Source organism: Leuciscus leuciscus, assembly GCF_965113295.1.
Source record: "Leuciscus leuciscus genome assembly, chromosome: 3".
Classification (NCBI taxonomy): Eukaryota; Metazoa; Chordata; class Actinopteri; order Cypriniformes; family Leuciscidae; genus Leuciscus; species Leuciscus leuciscus.
The window spans coordinates 52,164,605-52,180,978 of NC_138727.1; the positions used below are offsets into that span (position 1 = coordinate 52,164,605).

The following is a 16,374-nucleotide window of genomic DNA, read 5'->3' on the forward strand; positions in this document are numbered from 1 at the left end:
TGATTAATTTGTATTCATTATCATTTTTATCTCAGATCTCTTGGCCTCTGTAACTGTCACACAAGAGACGACCGCCGTTGGTAATGTATTGTGCTGAAATGTCCAGTTTTTCTCAGCTCATGTCTGCAGACAATGTAGAAATTAATTTGGACCAGTATTAACATATAAATCTCGGGAAATCAATGTGTTTCTGGTGATTAGTCATTTTTTTCCTACATTTTTGAAGGATGTATGTGATCGGCTGCTATAATGTTCACTTGTGCTGTGTAACTCAAGCAGTTCTGCTTCCCCTTTATGAATAATATTTTGTTAATTGGAAATTAAAATAGATAGGAATGACTAAAGCTGCACTTCTGAATAGATTTTATAACAATAACATTTTATTAACAATAACGTAATGATTTCTTAATATATGTTCATAACAGATAATCTATCAGACCCCTGCTACAACTACACTGTGCTGAACGATACATGGAGATCCATCAGTAATACACATATTTCAGTCAGATACTGTGACACGAATGTCTCCTGGAGCGGCTGGTATCGTCTCTTCATTAACAACATGAGCGCTCATATCCCAGACACATGTGTTGCTGTGTACAGATGTGGCACTGAAGTCCCACTGTGGATACGTGGTGGACACCCAACAGTAACAGATGGAGTCGTCACTCGAGATGTCTGCGGTAACTGGGTCTATTACTGCTGCTATTACGGGTCTTTTCCCATTAAAGTCAAAGCCTGTCCAGGCAATTATTATGTCTATGAGCTGGTTAGTCCAACTCTCTGTGATTCAACATATTGTGCAGGTAATTATATTCACATGAGCTCTTTCTACACACTCATAATATTTGTGTCTCTGTTCATTAATCACTATTCATCCAAACTTTCAGACACTGGCAGCATTAACACCAGCCCTACAACTGTCACACCAGTGACCATCTCACCTGGTAATGTTACACACTGTGTCTCTATTGGCTTATTTTCTGGCCTGATGAATGTGATGATCTGTGCCAGTGAATATGTGTGAGTGAGTGTGCTTGCTATACTATATTCATCCCATATGCTTGTGTCAGTAGGTGAAGATGTTATAAATGTAGTTAAAGCTATGTGTGCAGTTGTGTAGAGGCTATCAACATAAGATCCCACCCTGTTCGGTCTTTTGTGCTTTGTTAAATATTGAGCTATTCAGGATACATTGAAAGAAGCGAACACAGATGAGCATAACCGATGTCCATCGCATATAGGCAGATTGATTTCTAAAAGTTTTTATCTTTCTTCTTCTCACTTACATTTGAATATTACAATTGAATAAAACACCACAAATAAAAGGAACTAGCTGGTTACCTTAAAATGTAATAGATAATAAATAATGTTAACACTTCACAAGTGGATGCTAGACCTGTTTTCCTGTTTGTCCATGTGACATTCGGCATAAACCCCATTAATACATGGTGTGAACGCAGCATAAACTCATTGTTTTGGTTCAGGAAGAACTGTAAAAATCTGTATAACTCTGCACAGCTTCACTGAACACATTTACATTTACAGTTTGGTCTAATTCTGATGAATTTATTCATTTACATGTCTTTTCCAGGTTTAGAAATCACTTTGTTTTTTTGCTTTATATATCAAGGTTTTTACGGATAGATCTTTAGTTGTTTCATATTATTTTAAAGCTTGTTGAACGCTGAGGCCTCTGGTTAAGTAGCACTGTTTCATAGTCACTGTGAAAAGTATTATATCATTTTTTAAGCAATACTTTTTAAATGTTTTTCACATCAGCTAATCCCTCTGTTGACCCCTGCTACAAATACACTGTGCTGGACGATCCCTGGAGAGCCAACAGCAGTCAGACACCTAACTCCTACATGTCTGACACGTCTGTCTCCTGGAGCGGCTGGTATCGTCTCTTCATTAACAACACTAGCGCTCATATCCCAGACACGTGTGTTGCTCAGTTCAGCTGTGGCACTCAAGTCCCACTGTGGATACGTGGTGGACACCCAACAGTAACAGATGGAGTCGTCACTCGAGATGTCTGCGGTAACGCTGGGAGTTACTGCTGTTATTTCGGGTCTTTTCCCATTAAAGTCAAAGCTTGTCCAGACAATTATTATGTCTACACAGTAAAATCCCCAGTGTTAAATTAACACTGCTCAGAGCACATATGGTCCCACTCTACATGGTGTTAAAGTAACACTGAAGCAGTGTTAAAGTTAATGAGACAATTAAGTGATTAATTGAGTGATGATTGAACATTATTGAAGACACCTGATGTTAACAAGCAGAATCACTGAAGGAGAAAATCTCAAATTGTAAGCCACCGTTATGGTGATGGGTGTTTGCTTTAGTTGGGCTCTTGACCCTTCAATTATTAACTTTAATTTTTGTTTGATTGCTGTATCTGACTTACAACTGCCAGATGAACAAAGAAAAAAAGTGATCTGATGGTGTTGGTTATGTTATGACAATCATCATTTTAACTTTATGTTTTTGATTTATGTTGTTGGTTACAGCACAACTGTGATTCTGCATAAATATCCAGAATTTTAGATATAATATAAAGGATTTCTTAAAAGTAAAAAAAAAAAATAACTTTTCTTATAGGCACACACAGACATAAAGATTCAGTCTATGCATCTCAACAATGGTGACAATTGGGAAAAGTAAATTACATAGACAATTCAGATCATAATTTATTCATACCGCAATGCATGATGGGAGCCATTAATGAGTTGTGATTGGTGGCAGCCACTGCAACATGCTTTATTATTGTCACCATTGTTGGGATTCACAGGCTGATTATTGATGTCTGTGTTTCTAAATTAATACATTTGAAAGTGTTTTGATCAGAACAATGTTTATTAAATATATTGGATTATAAGAAAAATGCTGATAATCATATACTGTAGAATCAAAAAGCTGCTGCTAACAAGTTACACCAAACTATCTCAGTAAGTTTCATTGTCAAAAATATGTCTCACGTCAAAACATAACCAACACTATCAGATCACACTTTTTCTTTGTTCATTTGACTGTTATAAATCAATAATAGCAGACAAACAAAGTCTAAAGTTAATAATATACAGTATGGGTCAAGAGCCCAACTAAAGCAAACACCCATCACCATAATGGTTGCTTACAATTTGAGATTTTCTCCTTCAGTGATTCTGCTTGTTATCATCAGGTGTCTTCAATAATGCTCAATCATCACTAAATTAATCACTTAATTATCTCATTAATTTTAACACTGCTTCAGTGTTACTTTAACACCATGTAGAGTGGGACCATATGTGCTCTGAGCAGTGTTAATTTAACACTGGGGAATTTACTGTGTATGAGCTGGTTAGACCAACTATGAGCGCTTCAGCATACTGTGCAGGTAATTATATTCACATGAGCTCTTTTTATTGTGTGGTTGTTGATTCATTAGTATTAATCATTATTTTCCCAGCTGTTACTAACATCATCAGCACCGATACAACAGTCACACCAGAGACGACCTCAGCTGGTAATGTACTCTGATGTTTCCTCTGTTGGATTGTGTGTTGTCTGAATGTTTGTGGATCTGTAGAATTGAACAGATGTGTGAGTGTTTCTGTTTCAAGGTATAAACTGGGGGAAAAGACTGTGAAATGTGCAGTTACATCATTACAGATATTTTCATGAACATCTTGTGCTCAAGCTGTTATTAATCATGTTTGACAGTTTCCATATGGCTTTAAGGATACAGCTGTGATCAGAACGTTTTGGTGACATTGTGTTCAACCTTTATCAAAAGGTTAGTAAGACCTAAAAGAAGAAGTAAGATTTAGTTTGTTATATTGTTAGACCTAGAAGATGAAGTCAGGTAAAAGTTTGTCATAATGTTTGACGTCTACATAAGTTATTATTGAGAATTAATAGAGATTTAGATGTTTTATTATTTTATTTGACATTGATATTTTAAATTATAATAGACCTCAGATTACACAGTATGATATCCAACAGTGTCATAATAATTTATAAAGAATTTGAATTGTATAATAAGGCACAAACATTTGAATCACTGAGTCATTTAGACACAAGAATCAGCGTATGAATCTCAACAATGGTGAAGATCGAAACCTTCATGCTGCAATGCATGCTGGGTATCTTGTCTTTGTGTAGTCTGGCTATCACCAGACCAAGCTCAATCTTTTAAGATTGAACATTAGTCTGTGGAGTCTGCTCTGTGTTTTCTCCTGCACAAGAGATCAACGGGCATAGTTCACATAACTCTGTACACAATTGGATAGTCCTTCAACCAATCAGACCAACGATCCGGGTGACGTACTTTGCTTCTCTAGTGTCATTGTGTTAAACCCACCAATAGCGCGCCAGATGGACAAGGCAGTTTGTGATTGGTTCCCGCAAATTTGTAACGGAAGCCGGATAAAAGAATGTACAGGTTTCCAGCCAGAGCTGCAGGGCGAAATCTAATCAGTCTAGTCTTTGTGTGCACTTTGACCTCACATTGTGACTATAGCATGAGCACACAGTGAGGGTGCTGTGAGGATACACTTTCAGATCACTGTGAACTCAGATTGTGGCCACATCATGAGTATCCTGAGAGCTAATGGTGAGATCACTGAGAGATCAAATTGTTGACTGAGAGTGCCTCTCCGTATTAAACTGGTTAAATGTAAATGAATTTAAACTTACCCTGCGGTATAAATGAACAGTGTTGATCCTAAATATTATTTTTCTGCGATCGTGATGACCGCAACATGAGGCTTCTCCCGCTTGTTTGTGATCTGTAATCCCACGCTTCCAAATTAGTCTTGTTACCCACCATTAGTGATGGGAAGTTCGGATCATTTTACTGACTCTCTTGTTCGATCTCGTTCATCAAAATGAACAAATCTTTTTTCGAGTCATTTCGTTCATTTAAGGGGCTTTAAATATTATAATTTTAACAGGCAAATTCCCCGAACACATCCACCTACACAATCTTGATCATATTCTGAATTAAGAAATCATTATAATGCAGTCAAAAATAATTTACAGGGAACATAAATAATGACTTTAGCTTCCGAGTCTTTCGTTCATTTGTCATGTGACAAACGCAATGAACATGAGTCGTTCATGAACGACTCATCACTACCCACCATATTTATTTCATAATCTTTGATCCCTCCATGGCATATTTAAGTCCCACTTGAATGCTCCTCGACGAGAGGTGGTCCTTCTGTGTCCACAATTTATCAAAAACATCTTGGGACAAGGTTTTCACACTGACAGCTGTCATTGTAAGAAAGTCAGCTCATTGTAAGACAGTTAGCAACTCCGTTTGTTTGTCCGAGTTAACAACCGTAACTAAGGGGGGTTAGCTGGTCATTTCCTTACATGGTCACATGGTTGATTTTTCAATATTGTACACAGCAAAATCCCCAGTGTTAAATTAACACTCTCAGTGTTTATATGAGTCCACACTCAGAGTGTTATAAGTAACACTGAAGCAGTGTTAAAGTTAATGAGATCATTAAGTGATTAATTGTGTGATGATTGAGTATTATTGAAGACACCTGATGTTAATAAGCAGAATCACTGAAGGAGAAAAAACGTAATTGGTATGTTACCATTATGGTGATCGGTGTTTGCTTTAGTTAACTTTAGATTTTGTTTGGCTGTTGTACATGAGTTATAACAGCCAGATGAACAAAGAGAAAAGGTGATTTGATGGTGTTGGTTGTGTTTTAAAATAATCATTATTTCACAATCAATTAACCTGAATCACTGAACTCCTATAGAGCCCAATTTTTGAGTTAGATTTATTGTAGTAATTATAGCAGCACTCTCCTTGAAAGCATGCTACTTTTAACTTTTACAGTGTAATCCAAATAATCTCTTAAAACTTGTTCACATTCAAAAATAACTGTATTTTGTTTGTAGACACAGACATCATGAATCAGCCTGTGAATCTCAGCAATGGTGACAATTATAAAGCATGTTGCAGTGCATTCTGGGTGCCACCAATCAAAACACATTCATGGCTCCCATCATGCATTGCTGCATGAATAAATAATGAGCTTATGTTCAGAGTTGATCTGTTTGTCACTATTGTTGAGATTCATACGCAAATTCTTGATGTCTGTGTGTGCCAACACAAAATACTTTAATTTTTTTTATTTTTTTATTAATTTGATCATTTGGATTTCATTGAAAAGGCTAAAAATGGCATGCTCTACAAGGACAGTGCTGCTATAATCCATAAGGTAAACTTAACTCAGAAATTCTGCTCTTAATGAGTTCAGTGATTCAGGCCAACTAATGATTATTATGTTAAAATACAACCATCACCATCAGATCACCTTTTCTCTTTGTTCATATGGCTGTTATAACTGAATTACAGCAGCCAAACAAAAGCTAAAGTAATTTAATTAAGGGTCAAGAGTCCAACTAAACTAAACACCAATCACCATAATGGTGACCGTTTTAAAAATTAATTTTCTCCTTCGGTGATTCTGCTTGTTAACATCAGATGTCTTCAATAATGGTCAATCATCACACAATTAATCACTTAATTATCTCAATAACTTTAACACTGCTTCAGTGTTGCTTATAACACTCTGAGACTACGTTTACACGAGGGCGGCTATTTTCATAAACGGACATTTCAACCTCTCCGGTTTCAAAAATAACATCGTGCACACATGTCAGTTTTCAGAAAAGTGTTCATTTACACGTACCCGTGTATATATGCCGTCAAGAGCATGCCAAACCTGTAGGTGGCGGTGTAACGAGAAGCTCAAGCCCACGTAAGCCAATCAGAATCCCGAAAACCGCAACAACAGAAACGAATCACTTCCTCTTCCTCTTTTGAACAAGGATGGCGCCAGGATCATCATTTGTGTGGACTGACCAGGAGGTAGAGCTCCTGTTAAATGTAACTTTAGATTACAAAACCACAAAATAACATTTTATAATAGAATATGGATGGAAGGTATAATTCCCCAAAGTTGGAAGGAAGCATTAATTATACCTATTAAAAAGCCTGGGAAAGATCCAAGTAATCCTATAAATTATCGTCCAATAGCTTTAACTTCTCATTTATGTAAGGTAATGGAGAGAATGGTAACTGATAGATTGACTTATCATTTGGAAAAAATGAATTGGTTTTCTTCTTATCAAAGTGGGTTTAGGTGTGGAAGAGGGACTATGGATCCAATAGTATTTTTAGAAGATGAAATAAGAAAGGCATTTATAAATAAGGAAAGTGTTATTGCTGTTTTCTTTGATATAGAAAAGGCATATGATATGTTGTGGAAAGAGGGGTTACTAATAAAGTTACAGAAGATGAGTATAAAAGGAAGAATGTATAATTGGATTAAAGAGTTTTTAATTGGAAGAAGTATTAGAGTAAAGGTGGGTGGAGCTATATCTTCAAGTGGACTAGTTGATAATGGTACACCTCAGGGCAGTGTAATAAGTCCACTTTTATTTATTATTATGATTAATGATGTTTTTTTAAGGATTGATAGAAGTATGGGGAAATCATTGTTTGCTGATGATGGGGCTATCTGGTTTAGAGGAAAGAATATAGAGTATAACATAAAGAAAATGCAATGTGCGCTAAATGAAGTAGAAAAGTGGTCAGGGGAAAATGGTTTTAAGTTTTCAGTGGAAAAGACAAAAATAGTAGTTTTTACTAAAATGAGGAGGAATATGGATGTTAAGTTAAAATTATACAAAAAAGAATTAGAGCGTGTAAGTACAGTAAGATTTCTAGGAGTTTGGTTTGATACTAGATTAACTTGGAAAGAGCATATTGAGAAAATGGTGGGAAGATGTAAGCGAGTTGTGAATGTAATGAGATGTATTTCAGGTCAGGAATGGGGAGCAGATAGATTGGCTTTAAGAACTATATATATATATCTATGATAAGATCTATAATGGATTATGGTTGTATTGTATATGGTTCTGCAAATAAATCTCATTTAGTTAAAATAGAAAGAATTCAATCTCAAGCATTAAGAATTTGCTGCGGAGCATATCCAACTTCTCCAGTTTCGGCTCTTCAGGTAGAGATGGGTGAAATGCCATTGCAGATAAGAAGACAGCAATTAATGGCATCTTATTGGGCAAATTTGAGAGGACAGAGAGAGGATCATCCAACAAGGAAGGTAATGAGTCCTAGCTGGGAACATGAGAAGAAAGAGGGTAATAGTTTTGGATGGAGTGTGGGGAAATTAGTTAGAGATATGAGATTGGAGGAGGTTGGATATGCTCCAATAATTCCATTATCTCCAGTACCATTATGGGTTATGCCCCAACCAGAAGTAGATTTAAGTTTATTAGAAAAAAGACAAAAGGAAGGTTCATATGAAACAGAAGTATATAATGTAAGGGAGTATATTGGGTCAAGATATGGGGAATATATGCACATTTTTACAGATGCATCAAAAGATCCAAAAACTGATCATGTGGGTTCTGCATTCATTATTCCAAAGGTTAAAGTGTATAAGAATAAAAGGATATCAGATTGTTTATCGGTGTATACTGGAGAGATGTTTGCAATAATTATGGCAATAAGGTGGATTAGGGAAGTTAAAATATCCAAGGCAGTAGTATGTTCAGATTGTAGTTCAGCTCTAATAAGTTTGAAGGAGATGAAGTCAGAAACAAGACAGGATATGGTAATAGAGATAATTCAAGAATTATATTCAATCAAACAAGCTAGTTTAGAAGTACAGTTTTTGTGGGTTCCAGCACATATTGGGCTGAGAGGTAATGAGGAGGCTGATGCATTAGCAAAAAAGGCAATAGAACGAGATATAGTAGATATACCGATTTTATTTAGTAGATCAGAAATTAAGTCAATTATTAAAAAAAATATTCTGAAAATATGGCAGCAATATTGGGATAATGAAATAAAAGGTAGACATATGCATCAAATAGAGCCAATAGTGGGTAAAGGAAGAGTATCAGGTAGGTGTAGGTATGAGGAGAATATGATTACAAGATTAAAATTGGGACATACAAGATTGAATAGTACATTGCATTTAATAGGTAAGAGTCCAACAGGTTTATGTGAGGCATGTGAAGTTAGTGAAACAGTTGAGCATGTAGTAATGCACTGTAGGAGATATAATGTTGAAAGGAAAGAGTTGAAGGAGGAATTAAATAATATAGGAGTTAAGTTCACTATTCAAAATGTATTAAAGTCAGATAGGAGTATAATAAATCTAATGGTAGAATATTTGGGAAATACTGGGTTAAATAAGCGCATTTAAATTAGGGGTTTTATTTTTTTCTTTTTTTTTTTCTTCTTCTACCTGTCATGGGGGCTGAGAGTAGACGGAGGAGCTGAACACGCAGCGCCGGATGAAACTCTATGAAGCCTCTGTGCGGGTAAATAGAGGTTATAGTTGTGTCAATGGTCCATTTCCTAGATAGGTGGCGGTAATGCACATATCTGTCTGCGATCCGCCGTAAAAAAGCAAGAAGAAGAAGAAGAAGAAGAAAACCACAAAATTACAGGAGAACATCGACTGGGAGACGTGCCAAAGTAAATATGCCGACATACTGACCCTCTTTTTAGAGCACTACCCCAACGCATCTACCGATGATTTTCCTCATCATAAGGAGGACATTACCCGCGCCGTCCTCACAACCAAACTTAAGGCAGTTCGGGTGAAATACAGAGGTGCTGTGGACACAGGCCGTAGGTCTGGGCATGGAAGAGTAGTCCTCCTGTATTTTGAAATGTGCGAGCAGGTATGGGGTGGTTCGCCGGCCACCACCACTTTGCCCACCGGTGTCGAAACTAATGACCTGGAGCCCTCGTCCCAAGCCTCGCCTCAAGGCTCGTCAACATTGGATGTCATTGATTCCAGCGTAGAAGTTGAAGGACATCCTGATGATGGCAGCGTGGCACCACCAGTACCACCAGTGAAGGAGAGGAGAGATCTTCTAAACGTATGTATACAATTGTCGTTAGTAGCCTAGTTACCTGTAACGTTATGTCTGACCTCATCAGACGGATGTGTGTGTGATGTGGTGTGATAAGTTTGTGTCATTGTGGCCTACACTTATTTCTACATTAATTTGTTGTAAAGGTTTGTTTATGTTTTGTTGCTAGAACATGGTTGATTATGCAAACCTAGTAAGCATTATTGAAATGTGTGTGTGTGTGTGTGTGTGTGTGTGTGTGTGTATGTAAGAGAGAGACTGAGTGAGATAGAGAGACACTGTCTTGTAGCCTATCTTGGCTTGCCCTTAGGCAGAGGTAAATGTCAATGAAAGCTAGAATTTAGAACTCAACCATTGCCATGGCACCACACGATACATTCTATAGAAATTCTACAGCTCCTAATCCTATTACTAAGCTCCTACTACTAAGAGCTGCTACTCTTATGGCAATTGCTGACACTTTTTTTTTTTTTTTTTTTTTTTAAGTGTATAGGCTACTAGAATAGAATGGAAAAGTAATGTTTGTAACACGTTTTTTTTTTTTTTTTTTTTACTGCAATTTATGCTGTGTTGCAATTAATTTTGTTCCGATCTTCTTTGTACAGGCCAAACTAAGAGGACACCGCCAGGAGCGTCTGAATAAACGGCTTTCAGCAGAGGCTCTGCAACAACATGCTGTTGAAGAAGACCAGCGTATTAAAAGACAACTCCTTAACATCATTGAGACCTCAGAAAAAAGAGCTGCTGACAACTTTTCTAAAGTTTCCAATACACTGGATAGGCTTACAACCTCAATTGTTGATGGGTTTTCTTTTCTGCGGGAAACACTCCATACAACACCACTAGCACAGGCACCACCACCACACTACCCCACAACACTAGCCCAGCAAGGTCATATGCCATCACAACAGTCATATCTGCCAAATCAAATACATCAGGTATTCCCACAAAACTCCTCAGGAAATAGAACACACACACACAATGTAATGCCTATTACTATTAACACTGCAGATTTGTCCTTCATACCTGTTGAGGGTCCAGGGCCGTTCTCGTACACCCAAGCACTTTTCAAGAAAGAATGAAAATCTTACGGTTGTTTCTGCTGGCTACGGCTACTTTTTGATTGTAAAAATGCAAGTATTATAGTTTGTCTAATGTTTCAGCAGTTGCAATAACAGTTTACACAAATTGCACTTTTAACGGAAAGTATAAAGGCTTGTCTGATGTCTTGGCAGCTGCAATAAGAGTTTACAGAAATTGCACTTTTTGGTTGTTTAGTGTTAAATGTACCTTGTCTGATGTCTTGGCAGCTGCAATAAGAGTTTACAGAAATTGCACTTTTTTGGTTGTTTAGTGTTAAATGTACCTTTGGAATGTTTTTTATACCATTGAGGTCAGTTGAATTCCAAATTGAGTTCATTTGAACACTTCGTATGCCCTATTCTTGAACAGTTATACAATTTGTTTATTGTAATGTGCTAGGTAATTAGAACTACAGTTGAACACTGGCACATTTACAGAAATGTAATGTGCATTGTCCTAATCAAATAAAAATAAGCTCAAACACACCTCTTGAAGCCTCTTGGAAATGTCACTTGAATGCTGTTTCATTTATTGTTTTGTAATATGTTAGTTACAAGCAGTAAGCAATACAGAGGCATTTTATTTGTACAGTGTTTGTTCTCTTTAATGCCGTAATGACAAACAATTGTTGTGTCTGATCAGAATTAAACTGGTTGAAAAGCATTCAGACTTGTGTCTGTATTATTGTGTAAGATTCACACAGTGAAGTATGCTGGGGCAAATATAAAACCACTGACCATTTGTTACTGTAAACCTGGCCCACAAAACTGTTGAGTATGAAATACAAAGAACAAAATTGTAAAGAAAAAGGCTTAAAAACAAACATTAGCCTGTACTAAAATGTATAAATTTAAACAGAGTAGGCTACTTCAACATGTGTGTTAAACCAGTTTAACACACACACACACACTTGAGGTCCCTTTATGGGTCAAGAAACTGTGTCAGGACTCTCCTGACCCTCTTGCCTTCAGCAGACATTCCCTCTCTGACAGTTGGTGGATTATCAGGTTGGTTGTCCCGGTCATATTGAATAGCCTCTGTAACACTGGTGTCATCCACAGTGTCCATAGCAGCCTCGCAGTAATTATGCAGGACGAAGCATGCATATATGACGAAGGGAAGGTCATTAAGGTTAATGTCCATTGCTCTTCTCAGGGCTCCAAACCGGCCTTTCAGCCTCCCAAACGCGCACTCGATAACCATCCGTGCACGGCACAAAGACAGTCCAAAGTACTGCTCCTGAGCAGTGGTCCCCCCATTCGCATACTCTTTCATTAGGTATGGGAGCAGAGGATATGCAGGATCTCCAAGTAAGTACACTAGTATGGCCTCTTCATCCTCAAGTATTTGCTTGGGACATGGTGGGATTTTTCCATCTTTCAGATGGCCGTTGAGGGTGGAATTTGCAAAAATGCGGGCGTCGTGAACGCTCCCTGGCCATTTAACTACCACATCAATGAAACAATATTTATAGTCGCAGGTAGCCTGCACGTTCAAACTGAACCTCCCTTTTCTATTGAGATAGTCTGTGGAATTTGCAGATGGCTGCTTTATTTCCACATGTGTTCCATCCACAGCACCTATACATTGAGGGAGGCCATGCACTTCTTCAAATTTCTGCACTAGTTTCTGCACAGAATTTTCGGATGTGGGCAGTTGTATGTACATAGGACCTAAGTGGACAGCTATTGACTCACACACTTGTCTTACTATGATTGACACGGTTGATCGAGAAAGACCGAAAGCGTTGGCTGTCTTGCGCAGTCTACCCTCGTCGGACAGGTAATATAAGGTGCAGGCAACTTTTTTTATGACACCGACAGGGGACCGCATGACGGTCGTTTCAGCCTCGATGTAGGGACGCAGCAATTCGGAGAGTGACAGCAGCGATGACCTTGACATCCGAAAATTTTCACGCCACTCATCCGGGACAACCACTTCATTTTCAAAGTTATCCCACCAGACAGCAGTTCGCCCAGGTCGGACCCAAAACCGGCGGCGCTGGCGGTGACGCGGACTGGTTCTTCGTGTTGGAGGGAGGAGAAGTTGTTGCAAAATTGCTGACCTCCGAGCACTCAGTCGTCTCTGCTCCTCGACATAATGGAGCAGCTGTATTTGCAAATGCAAACACACGAAAAGAGTTTGCACCAACATAAATCTGACTGCTACTCTGAATGCTTCCATGATCACTTGTAAACATAGGTCGCACTTTTGACGTAGGTGCGAGCTCTGGCGCATACTGTGACGTTGGCTGCCTAAACACCCGTTTGTCTCAGTTTACATGCAAACGTGCAAACGAAGATTTTCTAAATCTCCACTCTGGCCGGAGTTTTTAGAAAGAATCGGTTTCAGAGGCGAATTCTCCATTTGCGTGTAAACGAAGGGCGCAAACGAAGGGAAATGTCTCCGTTTTTCAAAATAACCATGTACGTGTAAACGGGGCCTGAGTGTGGACTCATATAAACACTGAGCAGTGTTAATTTAACACTGGGGATTTTGCTGTGTACTTTTTTGTGTGTTGGATCAATATTTCACAAATTGAATCTTTCTTTCATTTTGACTCCAACTTATCTGTTAATAAGTGATAAGTGACAGGCAGCGAGCATATGACAGATTGCGTGTATTCGGAATTTGTGCTTTGCATTTCATTGGGGGTTCGACGTGGTTCCCAAACTGGGGTACGCATACTCCTGGGGGTATGTGAGGTGACAGAAGGGGGTACATACAAAATGCTGAGTCTTGGCATTCATTTAATTCTACCCTACCTTAAAATAATATAAAAACCGAGCATGTATTTCTAATTGGCAAAATACCGTAAATACATAACATCCCATCAAATTACCTCATATTTGCAGTGAAAACTGACTGCATCCACACAGCAGCGAGCCTATGACAGATTGTGTGCAGAGAATTGCTGCGCTACATTACTGCCGTTCTCGACAACGCACCAAAAGTGGGGATTTAGTACGTACTCACATGAAGAACAAATATAGACAGAGTGAGAGATTTAAGACTCAAACTTTCTTTGATACAAAAACATTGTATTTAATGTTGATAACAAGCAAGAATGCAATTGTTCCCAAATATCCATTCCACACGATGGCAAACGTGACATTGATTATCATTGTGGCGTTTATACGCCCACGTATAAATCTAATTAATTATTATTCATAACGAATTATGATCAATAATTAATTATTTAATTATTTTCAGAATTTACTGTAGCAGAATCAATAGTATGATTAGTCTATCAGTTCATCCAATGAACAGAAAGCATAAACAGTTATTAACTCTAGGAAATATAATATCTTTCTGGCCAAGAAAGAAGAATCCCCCCCCCAACAGTAAATTAAGAACTAAATCCAGGGTAAGCATAGGTACTTAGATCGAAGTTCAAGACAATCAAATTTGTAAGCAGATAACACAAGTAATCTCTTTGTTCAAATACAAACAATACTTTATTGATTATATACAAACACATAAAACTAATATCTAACACAAACACACACACACACATTCATACGAGTTGCAGAAGGAAAAAGAGGAAGGAAAGATTAAGTTTTAAGAGTGAGTTTAAGAGTGAGATGATGAAATCCCAAGTTTCTGCACTTATAAGACATGACCTGGAACGAACCATCAATCATTAATTTAACCCTTCTATCGTTTCTTAGACAGGTTATTAAATTTATATCAATACACCAGTTCAGCTCTTAGTCTGGAGGTACTTGCTTGTCTTTGCTTTTGGGGATTCCCTTTTGTTGCGTGAAAGGGGTTTTCCCGGTCCGTGGCTGGTCTCCTTGTGCCTGATGTCTGGGGCGGCCAGTCACGTGGTGTGCTGGCGGATGAAAGTCTTTGTTTGAAGCTGGCTTTGCAGAAGAAACGTGGCTCGAAATCTTGTCGCAAAACTTAACTTAGAACCGAGACTCACAACGGAAAATAAAGGAAAACTTAGAAAAGAAAAGACAACTTAGACGAGAGTAGTAAGATGGCTTGAATAAAGCTGTTGAACCCGTTCTTCTGATCTTAATTTGGGTTTACCCAAGTGCCGTAAGTCCACGCTGCATCTGGGCCAGATCATCTTTCCATGTGTGCCAGATGTGTGCCGGATCTGGGCCGACAAAATGTTGCTATGTGGGTTGTCTCTGCGTTTACATGGTTACTTGTCTGATTGAGATCTTCATCTTTTTTCTGCCCATCTCTCTTGAGAGTGGTAGCAGAGCGTTTCTTGAGGGTGAACCCAGAGAGCGAGAGCACAGAGATAGAGAGAGTACCGTGAGCAGAGAGTTAGGGCGTTTTTCCACTGGGTTCGTTTGCTGCGGTCCGAACCCGAGTGCGCTAGTTCCCGGCGCCCCCCGCAGCGTTGGTCTGGTTTCACACTCAATTAGTTGTATCGAACCCAGGTGCGTTTGCAGTGATCTTACGTCATCGCAAACGCACACGGAAAACGCATGGAGAATACAACTCGACTGAGCATAGCTGTAATTTGTCTGTTTTTTTGGTGCTATTATGCACAACATAGTGAGAGACAACTACGTTTATGTTCATTACATGGTGTAATTCAGCACATATCCAGGGGACGCCGTGTTTCTGCTGCTCGCAGAAGATTTTTCACTGATGCGACAGTGATACGCATGCGCGGGATACTATACTTCCTTAACAAGCGCGCACCCGAGTCCGTGTTGCTTGCACATTAACGCGAACCGCGCCACGGTTCGGGAGCAACCGAGCTCAGACCACCTCCTCCAGGTAGTCTCGGGTTCGGTACTCTAGTGCGCACCCGGGTCCGATGACAGCGTTCACATTAGCGATTTTTCATGCGAACCGTGCCCCGGTCCGCACTAAACTGCCAGTGTGAAAGCGCCCATAGAGAGTGCTTTGTTTCGGGTCTACGATTTTAAACTCAAAGTTTGTCCAACCTCCAGGATGAGTTCTGGCCAATTAGACACTGGCTAAATTTAGGAGGTGGCATTCTTTTCAGTTCTGATCGTAAATGATCTTATCTGGGGGGTTGTCTGTTCTCTCGCTCTTAAGCAGAGAGAACAGAGGCCACAGTTTAGACATGATTTCTAATTAAAAGAAGATCAAAACATATTACACAGATTTCATTCCAGCCAACTTACTAGTGGTGTTCGTAAGATAGCATTGATATGAAACAGTACACACTTTCAGTCACACACCTATAATAATTATAACAATTACATGAATTATATGGGATCAAGGCATATTAAATGGACACATATATCGTAGAAACACAGAGAATTGTGTATGATGTTTATAAGTCCATTGAAAATTGTTACTGAATGAGTTTTATGTATACTGTAGGAAAAATCTCAGTTTTCTGGTTTAGAGAGAAAAGGA

At 38.6% G+C, this 16,374-nt stretch overlaps 1 protein-coding gene across 1 annotated transcript in view; it reads left to right on the top strand.

The window, feature by feature from the left end:
- LOC309493633 (uncharacterized protein) overlaps positions 1-16,374 on the top strand; it is a 454,994-nt gene that overhangs the window by 67,755 nt on the left and 370,865 nt on the right. The window contains exons 9-10 of the mRNA XM_082162779.1: positions 438-806; positions 891-947. Of these exons, the coding sequence (XP_082018905.1) occupies positions 438-806; positions 891-947 (426 nt within the window). The remainder of the gene's footprint in view (positions 1-437; positions 807-890; positions 948-16,374) is intronic.